This window comes from Schistocerca americana, chromosome 2 (genome assembly GCF_021461395.2).
Source record: "Schistocerca americana isolate TAMUIC-IGC-003095 chromosome 2, iqSchAmer2.1, whole genome shotgun sequence".
Taxonomy (NCBI): domain Eukaryota; kingdom Metazoa; phylum Arthropoda; class Insecta; order Orthoptera; family Acrididae; genus Schistocerca; species Schistocerca americana.
In genome coordinates, this window is record NC_060120.1 from 475,191,173 (window position 1) to 475,204,720 (window position 13,548).

General features: G+C 38.1%; 1 protein-coding gene across 3 annotated transcripts in view; it reads right to left on the reverse strand.

Annotated features, from left to right (window-relative positions):
• LOC124596254 (integrator complex subunit 13) overlaps positions 1–13,548 on the reverse strand; it is a 256,833-nt gene that overhangs the window by 237,202 nt on the left and 6,083 nt on the right. For all 3 annotated transcript variants that reach the window (XM_047135328.1, XM_047135326.1, XM_047135327.1), the window contains exons 3-4: positions 10,145–10,303; positions 1,563–1,687 (exon numbers count right to left, since the gene is read on the reverse strand). In XM_047135328.1, the coding sequence (XP_046991284.1) occupies positions 1,563–1,687; positions 10,145–10,303 (284 nt within the window). The remainder of the gene's footprint in view (positions 1–1,562; positions 1,688–10,144; positions 10,304–13,548) is intronic.

Genomic DNA, 13,548 nt, shown 5'->3' on the forward strand with positions numbered 1-13,548 from the left:
GTGAGCTTTTTTAATGTCAGAAGTTCCTGGTTACTGATCTATTTTTGGGTATGGAATTATTAGTTTGGTGTGATGTTCATCATGATTTAATTTCAATTTTCATTTGTTATTAGTTGTGGACATGACTACAAATGGCCAATGACACGTTAACCACTACTAAGTTTCCATAGTTTTATAGAATGTTAGGTTTTATGTATTTATATGTGAAGTGCCACATCCGTGGCAAGGTTATGAAATTAACCAAAGTTCGTGTGTCTCAGACGAGGGATGTGTATATGTGGTATTGTCAACATGACTGGCGATCAGTTTGGAATGGTTCCTAGATTGGGAGAAATGGGTGGCATTAATGGTTTCTTAATGTTTTGTTTTCCCGTGTGTGTGTGTGTGTGTGTGTGTGTGTGTGTGTGTGTGTGTGTGTGTGTGTGTGAGAGAGAGAGAGAGAGAGAGAGAGAGAGAGAGAGAGAGACTAGATTTGTGTAAGTTGGTTTTGGTTGGTAAGTATGTTTTTATGATTTTATTGTACTATGTCTATTGTGTGCATTTATGTTCATAACTGTGTGTTACATGTATATTGAAACTGACATCAGTGTAATTTTTTTGATGAATTATTGAGTTGTTAGTCAAAGGTAATAATGAATGATTGTGACTGGTGGGTATCATGGAGATTGTTCTAGCTATTTCCATCAAGTCAAGTTTTCGATAACAACTATATACAGGTGAGTTTTGGTTTCTTGGTATCATGGACTTTGTTTAGGCTACATAGGTCAAGTGAAATTACTGATACTGGTTTTTGGAGCAATTTGCACTTTCGTGACATTGCAGACTTCATTTGAGCTATGTAGGTCAAGTGAAATTTCAGATACCATGGAGCAATGTGTGGTTCTGTGGTATCATAGACTTTCTGTGAGCTATATATGACAAGTGACATATCCAGTACCAGTCTTTTGCAGAAACATTTCTTTTTTATTCACATCATAGAATTCACTTTCTACACTTACGTTTAGTGAGGTTTCATGGATTTATGAGGATTTTGCTTACTAAATTTTTGTGCAAGCTTTTGTTTTGGAATATCTTGAATATCTGAAGTGTCGTACATCTTGTTTGTCCCTGTACTAATTCCTAAAGTTGTCCCATTAGTTTCAAATTCTTTTTCCAGTTAAATATATCCTGTATTATTTTAGTCTGTTCACGCTTTCAATGTGCGATGTTATGGTCACCATACTGTACGAGGGCGAAATGGCAGCTTCCAACATCTTGATGACACTGCAGGGCAAAGCTGATTGGAAGTATTGACGGTTTCAGTAATTCCATCCAATGTGGGCCAATACTGTTAATCACCCTATTTCCAGCTGGTGGGAACTAAACTCTAATATTCACTCAGTCTTACTTCTTTCCTTTAGTCTTCCCATCCTCACTCTCCCTGTAGCTCTGGACGTGATTAGCAATGTGCCTCATTCAATTTTTCAGTCTCAAATGGCAAAATAATAGAAAACATGTCATCCAGCACCACAACTACATTATAACTGAAATATAAATAAATACATGAACCCTTCAAAACTTACTGGTCAGATGCAGCAGCAATTTTGTTTTGCTGAATCAGAACATTTTGAAAGATATCTTCCAAGCTCTTCATACTAGCATTATCCCGGGCAGAAGTTATACATATAACACGGCATCTGTTCAGAACCTGTTGAAGAAAGCAACTGGTGAGTATTGTCACTTTACACTTAGACAATGTGCCAGCAATTTCTAATGCTCAAAGACAAGAAAAAGGACAAATTATCTTACTGTTCTATTCTATGTCAAACTGGAGCATTTTCAGGATCCAGTTTTAATAAGACAAACATTGGTACACAAATGTTTTGCAAGTCCACACCATGAATCATCAGCCTCCTGCTAATTAACACAATCTCCCATAAAAATTTACACTACACATAATTTTATTAACCCTGCTGTTCTGTTCACTTTTACTTGACATATATACTGTTCGGGTCAATATGACCCGACATATCAAAATGCTTTAGAAACATAAATTTTGGTACAGTTTTAGCTATCGACATTGTTGTTCTATTCCAGTACCTTGTTAGTAATAATAATAATAATAATAATAATAATAATAATGGTAATAATAATAATAATAACAATGCATACAACTTTATTGAGGGATATTTTTCATTTAAATATGCACATAAATTTGAAACAACAGACAGTTTCCATTACAGGCATTCAACTTAGAAAGCACTACAGTTTTTCCATACTTCTATTCTTATTGTTGACAGTTTAGACGTAAGTATTGACATTTTCTAACAACAGACAGTTGTCATTACAGATATTCATCTTAGAGCACACTACAGTACAGAACACACTACAGTTTTTTTATTACATTCCAACATAGAAAGCACTACAACTTTAGAATCCTCTCTTCTTACTGATTGTAGTTTAGGCACAAGTATTCACATAAATTTGAAACAACAGAATTTTCAATACAATCATCTTATAAAATACTACAGTTCTTTTCTTACTGCTTGCACTGTGGACACAAGTAGGTTACATGTTTCTTGCAAATATGTTTACTACATTTTCCACACACCATGTTTGTTTTATTGTCATTACTTGATGGACAGAACTTACAGCGTGCACGTTTTGTAGATTTTCTTGTTGTTACCGATTCTGACACACCACCCACATCATTCGGGTTTTGGATGCTTGTGACCATTCTCAAAGAATCTTCTGTTCTTGGGAAATGCGTTCTTGATGCAATATGTTCTTTTATCAGTGACTTTCCAAGTTCCTCCAAGAATATTCTCCTTCTAGTCAATTTGCTTGCATTCCAATTAGGGTCAACCGAAATCCACAAAACGTATGCATTATAAGCAGAAACATCAAGAATATTGTAGAAAACTATCATTGGCCACCTATTACTTTTTCGTTTGCATGTATATGTACCTAATAACTGATCAAGCGTGTCTACAGCACCTTTGGTTGAATTATAGTCCAAAATCATTTTTGGCTTCTTATCAGCCCTGTCACTGATTTCCGCATCATGGTGGAGAGTGCTCATAAGTACAACATTCTTGTGTCTCTTAGGAATATAATTAACCACAGTAGTGTCATTTGTGAAGTAAAATGAAGAGCTGTGTACCTCCTTGTTGGTCATTTTGTGTGGAAGCTCCGGCTTATTTTTCCGTATAGTTCCCAACATAGTCAATTTCCTTTTCAGAAGCAGCTGCCCCAAATTGTACGACGTAAAAAAGTTGTCACACGTGATATTCTGACCACGTAACTCAGAAGTGAGATCAGATACCACCCTCATTCCCTGATTTCTTTCTGGTGCCGCTCCACTCACCTTTCCTGTATAAATTTGGGCTTTCAGTACGTATGAAGTTTTGCTGTCACACATGGTCCATATTTTGATCCCATATTTTGCCGGTTTACTTGGGATATACTGCTTGAATGGACAGCGACCTCTAAATGCTACTAACTGCTCGTCAACAGTAACATTTTCTCCTGGATTATACAGTTTAGGAAGGACCTCTACCCACTTCTCCCAAATACTACGAATTGCGGCAAGTTTGTCAGTACGTCGTCTTTCCTCTCTAGTAGATTTCTTGTCAAATCGCAGGACACGTGATATCTTACAGAATGTTTCATGAGACATGGTTGCTCGAAATATGTTTCGCCCAGTATCTTTATCCCACAAACTTTTTGTAGACTCCCCATGAGATCGATATACACCCGCTAGGAGTAAGAGTCCTAAGTATGCATGGAAAACAGAACCATCAATATCTGTCCACTGTTCACCATAAACTCGCTGCCCTTCAATATTTGTCATCTCTATTATTTCATTTTGAAGCGCTGTGTGAAATACTGCTTCAAATGAACATTTTACATCAGATATTCTGCTGACTGCATACCTGGTAACTCCTGGGGTACTCTTGATGATGTTCGAAGCTGGTAGGCGACCATGTTGTGCTGGTGGATGCAACTGCCATTCTATATTCCCATTTTTAGAAAGAAAAGTCTCTACACTATTTTGTATGGGCTGTGGACTGTCGTAACTGTCATCGGAACACTCGCTTTCAGATGCATTGCTGATGTGATCTTCAAACTCAGAAAGTGATCCTTCATCTGGTGAGGCATTTACTATTTCTTCCAACTCACGATCATTCAATGGTCTCATCGCCATGGTGTCACAAGTCAAACTGGGCAGAAACAAAGCATTCCAATTATTGAGAACTGCCAATTATTATTTCCTGGGGAAAGCAACAAACAAGCCCATTGTTGTGAACGCATGGAGCTTTAGGTGATTGTTGAGAGTAAGTTGGAATGATGCAGTCACTATTCCCACACAACACAACAAAAATAATTTTCGCCATTTCCAGATTTTAGAAATAAATACGAGTTACACTAAACATATTTGTGTCGGGTCATTATGACCCGAACATTACATATGCAACTATTACAGTTGAAGCCCAAACTTCTTAAACTTTTTTAAAACCTTTTAAAACACATGCTGCTCATCCATTTTCAGACAAAGTCACAAAGTTTCATAAATATATATTGGTATTTACATAATGTAAAATAACGTTCATATTCGTTTCGGGTCATATAGACCCGAACAGAACAGCAGGGTTAAAGAAGGTTTTCTCTTTGTATAGGAGCTCAACATGATCATAGTGCCACCTCCAGTATAAGACAATCTTAAGGAAGATACCAGTATGCAACCAGGACCCCACTGGCTGAACATATGGAACACAAAATGAAGACTGGCCACTGAAAATTACAGGTTTCCAATAATGGATGTCAGTAAATGGGTCAAAATTACAGTCACACCTCTTGCCCTCTGGTTTTTTTTCCCCCTTTTTTTCATAGGCATACGTAAAACAACTGCCTCCCAATGAAAATTATTTTAGAAATATGGTACGATAACTAAACAAAAAAGTTATTTGTAGTAGGGTACAACTTAAGATATCTGTAGTACAGTCAGTTCAAAAAATCAATAACTTTACATGTGGCAGAATACAGATTTTGTTTTAATAGAGCTAAAGTTAACTATACTAACATTTGTGAATAATGCAACATCAAGAAGATACTTGTGACTTAAATGATCTTTACACTACAGATTAGGTTCATGAAAATACACATAAAATTAAAATTACTGAAGTGCACATCATCTCTATCTTTGAAAATTCAGAGTGGAATCAAAGAGTATTTTGATATGTTCCTCAAGAACCTCTTTCCACATCATGTGCATGAGCCCATAAAGCATTAACAGTGACTGCTAGAGAATTGTAAAGTTCTGAAGCTGCTGCATTTGCTTTGACCATTGGCATCATAAAAATCACGGATGTAAGCAACACATTAAAAGCCATTACACACGAAATACAATGAGTGTTCAGTAAGTAATGTAACACAATTTTTTTCTGTTCAGTTGAAAAACTGCATAATTTGTTGAGCATCAGGGAATATTCCTGCTTCAGCTGCTGTAGTTTTATGAAGTTCCGACAGGGGCAGCACTATATGTAGTCTTCAAAATGCTGACTGGAATTGAGGTGCATTCAAAGCAGAGAGCTGTCATTGATCTTCATTTGGCAGAAAACCAGAGCTCACAAATATTTGTTGGTGCCTGCAGAATGTCTACAAAGACCTGGCAGTGAACAAAAGCATGGTGAGTCAATGAGTGAGATTTCCGTCATCATCGCAACAAGGTGGCAAAAACCTGCCCACTCTCCTACACACTGGCCGGCCACATAGAGCTGGGACCCCCCTGCAATGCTGGAACATGCAGACACTCTCATTCAACATGATCAATGGATCACAACAAAAAATCTCACTGCTCAACTGGACACTGTTGTTTATAGTGTTACCATGCTCATCTGCCACGGTGTGTCAGCTGGGTTCCTCGCTGTCTGACAGAAGACCATAAAGAGCAATGAAGGATCATCTGTGCAGAATTGCTTGCACATTATTAGGTTGACTGTGAGAATTTTTTATGCAGCTTTCACATTAAACAGAGAATATGCTGAAAAAGAAAAGGTTTTGTAGCCAAAAGAGTGGGGAATGATATGGTCATTGGAATCCTGAATAAAATCTACCTGCTTTCAGAAAGAATGTGTTGTCCTTTGTACAGGCTGTGACCAGATATTTTTGGATTAAAGGAGACCACTAACCAAAAAGATCAATAAGCACGTATCTATGTCTGTCTTCAAGAGTCTGCCAGTTCAGTTTCTTCAGCATCTCTGCGGCATTCTCCCATAGGTCAAACAAACCTATGACAATTCATACTGCCCTTCTCTGCATGTATTTAGCATCCCCTGTAAGTCCTATTTGGTATGGCCACCACACACTTGAGAAATATTCTAGAACTGGTTGCAGAAGTGATTTGTAAGGACTTTGTACATTGATTTCATTTTCACAGTATTCTATGAACAAACCAAAGGCAACTACCTGCTTTACCCATGACTAAGCCTATGTGATCATTTCATTTCATATTCTTAGAAAGTATTACACTCACGCACTTGCAGGAGTTGGCCAATTCCAGCTGTCACCAACTGATATTATAGTCTTAGGACATTATGCTTTTTTGTTTTGAGAGGAGCACGATTTTACATTTCTGAACATTTAAAGCAAGTTGCCAATCTTTGCACCACTTTGAAATCTTATCAAGATCTGATCTTCACTATCAATAACTATGTCCTCTGCAAAAAGTGTGAGGTTACTATTAATAACACCCACAAGGTCATTAATATACAACATGAACAGCAAGGGTCCCAACATGCTTACATGGAGCACACCTGAAGTTACTTCTACATCTGATGATGACTCTCCATCTAAGATAACATGCTGTGCATCCTCCCTGAGAGAAAACTCTCAATCCCATAACAAATTTCGCTTCATATCCCATACGATCATACTTTTGACAATTAGCATAGATGTGGTATTGGGTCAAATGCTTTTCTGAAATCAAGAAATATGGCATCTACCTGACTATCTTGATCAAAACCTTTCAGTATGTCATGTGAGAAAAGTGCGAGTTGTGTTTCACATGATTGATGTTTTCAGAAGAGAAGATACATCATTACATTTGAGCTCAGAATATATTCTGAGATTCTACAACAAATCGACATCAAAGACATTGGATGGTAGTTGTGGCTCACTTCTACCACCCTCCTTCTAGACAGGTGTTATCTGTGCTATCTTCCAACTATTGGGCACTGTTTTCTGTTCAAGAGCTCTATGATCCATATAGTCAGAAGAGGGGCTAACACAGTCATAAATTCAATACAGAATCTGGTAGGGATCCCATCAGACCCTGGAGCATAGTTCAATTTTAACAACTTCAGTTGTTTCTCAACACCACTGATGGTAATACTTATTTCTCTCATTGTTTTGGTGGTACGAGGGTTAAATTGGCACAACTTTCCTGGGTTTTGCTTTGTAAAGGAACATCTGAAAACTTAGTTAAGCATTTCAGCTTTTGCTTTGCTACCCTCAATTTCAATTCCTGTCTCATTCGCTAGAGACTGGACACTAACATTCATGATGTAACATCTTTTACATATGACCAGAATTTCTTTGGGCTTTGCGAAAGATCAACTAACAACACTCTGCTATGGTAGTCATTGAAGGCTTCACACATTGCCCTCTTGACAGCCAAATATGTTTCATTCAGCATCTCATGTCTATAGTCCTATGCTTTGTTTTACACTTATTATGCAGTAGTCTCTGTTTCTATGGAGTGACTGCACACTATGGAGGGACCCTCTGGTTATGAACTATTCTATTCTATCTCACCAAGGAATTTCCCTTGCCATGATTATGTATTTATCACTAGGTACACTCTTATCCAGAAATTATTGAACAATAAATGTCAATCTAAATGAAATATCCCACACAGTTATTCATCACAGAAATGTCATATTTATTTTCCGTATGGTCTATAGTCACATCTTCCAATCAAGAAAATTTTTCAGCGCCTCCAAATGATTCTATGGTAACAGCCTGTATACTTATTGAAATAAAGGGGCTGGCAGACAAAAGTGCTAACTTTCAATTTGCTACTTATGAGTCTGATCACACTATCTGTTTTGCTTTCGATTAAAACACACACTGGTAACAAGGTTTTTTTCTATATTTATTTATGTATCTTTTTACACCTTGACCAGAGCAATATTACATTAATGTGGAATGAGCAACGATGACCAATACAACTGTGGAACATTGGAAGAAATACTGAACCATGATTTATATGACTGCCCAAAAAGAAAATTCAACAGCAATCAACTGGTTGTAGTCTTTGGTTATCCAACTATGCCATGAAATGGATTTATCAACTTTCTTTAGCTAGAGAACTGGTAGTGGCTAAAGGAAATTGAGATCTCCATTTCTCATCATACCTAGATATCCAAAGAGTACAGACAGTTGATTACTGCAGGTGTTGTGTCTGCAAAGTCTTTCCATGTACCCATAAATTTTCCTTTTGGGCAGTGTTGCAAAATGTGGTTCAGTATTTGCTCCAATGTTCTGCAGACACACTGGTCATTTTTGGTCATTCCCCACTGGCTAGTTCTGACATGGTTAAGGGAGCTCCCATATTTTTCTTGGTTGGTTCACTCCTTAGTGTTAGGTGGTCAGATCTATTTTATCTATCTTCTTATGCTCATAGAAGGACATCCTTCTCTACTCTTGTCTTAGACTGCATAAAGGACACTAGTGCGAGCTATTCTTGAGTATTTCTTGAGTGTCTGGGAACTGTACCAGGTTGTATTGAAGGAAGACATCAAAGCAGATCAGAGGAGGGCTGCCAGATTTGTTACCGATATATTCAAATAACACAGAAATGCTTCGGGAACTTAAATGGGAATCCCTGGAGGGAAGGAGATCTTCTTTTCGAGAAATATCATTGAGAAAATTTAGAGAACTTGCATCTGAAGCTGACTGCCAAACATTTCTACTGCTGCCAACTTACATTGTGCACAAGAACCATGAAGATAATATACGAGAAATTAGGGCTCATACAGAGGCGCGTAAGACAGTCATTTTTCCCTTGCTATTTGCGAGTGGAACAGGGCAGGAAATGACCATTAGTGGTACAGGATACCCTCCGCCATGCACAGTATGGTGGCTTGCAGAGTATGTATGTAAATGTAGATGTAGCTTTCTGGGATGAGTTGGCCATTGTTTACCTAGAATGGTTCCCTACCATCTAGTAGGGTGTGTGGTAAGTTCTTCGATGTTTCATGCACTCATAAGTCTCTGGAGTTTCATCCATTCATGTGTTATTGTTTGCTGTCATCACAGATTTGGAGGACGACTTCTGGTGTGGATTTAAGAGTTCCTGTCATAATCTGCATAGTGTTTGATTTGATGTATATTTATTTTGTTGACGTCACTACTTCTACCTCTAACAGGAGATCAGTATTCTGCAACAGGATACATAAGTGCCTGTGCTGTTCAAGGTGTTTGTGTTACATACCCTGCTAGCAACAGCCATATTTACCATTAGAAAGTACCATCTAACCTATAACATGTTTTGCCTTATTGTATTTATGTTCTTGCCTTTGAATTCAACCAAACACATAACACAGCACCTGCAGCACCTGAAAATACATTCTTGTAGGTTATCACTGTCTTAATTAGTTCTCAAGTGTGTGTTGGTGTCCAACAGGCATAATATTTATTGACAAAATATTTTAGCTGATGGCCATACACTCACGGACTAATTACTCATCATCTTCACCAGAAGAAACTGATTACTCATCATCTTCACCAGAAGAAACTGAAGAGTAACAAAATAATAATTAATGACAACTACTCAGAGTCTGGCCAGTGATTAAACATACAAACATGAAATTAAATGTAGTAGGTCAGGCTGCACACACGTCTGCTTCTTCAGAACATGAAGCTACATATGCCCACACAAGTAACAGTGCTGCATATCAACTGGCCACACTAAACCACTGCTCAGTGCCTCTTTTATATGATAAATAGTGGTGTTTGGATACTGACAAACAAGGGAGTGAAACGCATAGAACATTCTTTACTACAATATAAATATTTGTGTGTTTCAGATTGGCACACACTCAATTTAAAAATACTTTTTTCTTGTGAAAAAAAAAAAATGGCAACTTTACATATAACTAACCTTTGCAGCATTTTCTGTAAGGGATGTTCGTTTTTCATGCTGTATGTCAGAGCATTCACATAAGGCTTCAATTGCAGCACGCAGACCATGAATAACTGAATATTCAGAAGACTGGTGTGCCCTGGCAGGCACACCTACAGCTGCTGTGCCATTAAGAATCTGAAAAAAAAAACACACAAAAATGTGTGGCTTAAATATCTGGTAATTTTCTGTGCAAATAATGAGTGGACACAGAAAAAAACTTCCAGAATAACTGAGCATAAAAAGACAATACTGGTATAATTGTGCATTAGTAGCAAAACCAAACAACAGTATCTCTTCTTTCTTTAACATGTTCTTAAGGGTCTGTTGTTATTTATCATTTCTCAAACAGAAGATCATCTCTTTGTCTGTTATAGCAAAGGAATAACATCTATAAGTAGCTGCATAATATGAACCAGCTTTAAAACTGTTAAGAAAAAGACAGTTATAGACTGATTATAATAAATGTTGTTGCAGCATATTTGACACATTTGCAGAGACGGGAGGGGAGTGGGTGAATATGTGGAGTCATAAAAATACCCCCCCCCCACAAAAAAGATAAAAGGCTTAAAAGCATTTATATACTTACATGTATAAAATTCAAAATTCCACAGCTAATTTTCCAAGACTGAAGTTGCATGTAAACTAAGATCCTCAAAAAACTGCAAGAAATTCTAGAAATTACAAGCTGTGTTTAACACAAGTTAATTATCAGTTGCTTATGTTGGTGAACCCACAGGCAGAATTAGTAAACCACATGAAACTGCGTACGGGACGACATAAAGGAAAAGCACTTCATTAAGAGGTGGGAGAAAGGGGGGGGGACTGACTTCGTCTGGTATTTCCTCTCATTTACACGCTCTCAGACAGCCATAATTTGCAGCCTTGTGTTTACAGTCTTAGTGGTTAATGGAATACCAATAATTGTGAGTGTCCATTTCAATTGTGTATGATGAAATGTTAACACATAATCAAATCTTTGAGAATTTGTTGCTATTATAGTTCTTATCTTAATTGTATGACATACTTCTCAAATTTTTTGATGTATGTTTTTCAAAAGCTAATATTTTCTGAATTGCAATTTCTTGCTTGTTGAGCTAAAGCAATAAACTATTCACTAATGTTATGCTTACATTTTAATAATTAAGAAAATGGTTTCACTCACTGATAGCAACAATCCCCTGCAGTTCTGGGAACACTGCTGTCTCCTTCATCTACATCTACACTGATACTCGGCAAGCCACCTTACAATGCATGGCGGTTGTACCCAGTACCACTACTGGTCATTTCCTTTCCTGTTCTACTCACAAATGAAGCAAGAGAAAAACAACTGTCTACATGCGTCCATGTGAGCCCTAATTTCTTCATGGTCCTTACGCACAATATATTTTGATGACAGTAGAGCTGTTTGGCAGTCAGGTCCAAATGCAAGTTCTCTAAAATTTCGCAACAGTGTTTCTCAAAAAGAACATCACCTTCCCTACAGGGCCTCCCCTTTGAATTCCTGAAGTGCCTTATGCGTTGTTCAAACCTACCAGTAACAAACCTAGCAGCCCACCACAATTGCTTCGATATCATCCTTCAATCAAACCCAGTACAGATCCCAAACACTCAGTGCTCAAGAATAGGTCACACCAGCATCCTGTATGTCGTCTACTTCACAGATAAACCACTCTTTCCTAAAATTCTCCCAATAAACTGAAGTCAACCACTCACCTTTCCTACCACAGTTCTCACATGCTTGTTCCACCTCATATCGCTTTGCAATAATGTTATGCAGAGATATTTAAACGACTTGACTGTGTCAAGCAGTACGCTAGTAACGCTGTATCTGAACAATACAAGTTTGGTCTTCCTACTCCTCCGCATAAACTTACATTTTTCCAAATTTAAGACTAACTGTCTTTCATCACACCAACTGGACATTTTGTCTCAGTCATCTTGTATTTTCCTACGGTCTCTCAACTTTGACACCTTACTGTACACCATAGCGTCATCAGCAAACAACTGCAGATTTCTGTCCACCCTGTCAGGCAAATAATTTATGTATATAGAGAACAGCAGCAGTCCTGTCACACTTCCCGAGGGCACTCCTGACGATATCCTTGTCTGTTATGAACACTCGCCGTCTAGCACAACACACTACATTCTATTATTTAAGAAGTCTTCGAGCCACTGACATATCTGTGAACTTATTCCACATGCTCATGCCTTCATTAACAGCCTACAATGGGGCACCGTGTCAAATGCTACCCGGAAATCTAGAAATATGGAATCTGCCTGTTGCCCTTCATCCACAGTTCTCAGTATATCATGGGAGAAAAGGACAAACTGAGTTTCACAAGAGCGAAGATTTCTAAAACCGTTTATTTGGAAATACGGATGCATCCGATCCCGCCCTTCTGCTTTGACCCATGACGTCACAAAAATGGCAGAAACGACCATAAACCACGATTCCAATATGGCACATATAAAGTCGTTACGTACACATTATGAGGACGAAAATACATCGAAAAACACACACACACACACTTTCCACAAAAAGCCTAATGACACTAACGGGACAAGCGTGGGAAATGGGGTGTTTTTTTGGGTGGGGCAAACTAAATATAAACAAATTTAGACACCCACCCCCATACAAAACCACACAAAAAAAAGACATCACAAAACTCCCCAAATACCAACCACTAAACACAATATCATCTGGAATCGGACACTTCCCTTGACCTATATAGCTCAACAGCAGCTCCCGATCCCATAAATTAGGATCAAACACTTCCCTTGGCCTACATAGCTCAAAAACATCTCCCGATACCAACATACACAGCCACACATTGGGATCGAACACTTCCCTTGACCTGCTCACTGTTAATTTCATCCGTCATATCCATTCCTGAACAAAAACAACAACCGATTAATTTTACTAAAATTACCACACGACGAACAGCGAACAACACTAAATTAACCTTCACACAAAATCGTTAACTCACTGAAACTAATTCCACTACAAACACAGCCGACACTCGAACAATTCTGGATAATGAACAAATGCAAACTGACCCCATTACACAACACAAACGAAAACCCTGGACATACCACCAGAGAGCACAACAAACCACAACACGACGACATCTACAAACACGCCACACTCACAAACCAAACCCCGTGCCGTCATGTCGTCACACATTACAACACCCTTACGTCACGGGTCAAAGCCGACGCGTGGGATCGGACGCTTCTGTCGACCCATTTATTTTATTCAAACTGAGAATATGTTCAAGGATTCTGCAGCAAACAGAAGTTAGGAATATTGGTCTGCAATTTTTCAGGTCCATTCTTTCACATTTCTTATTTATTGGTGTCACCTATGATTTTTTCCAGTC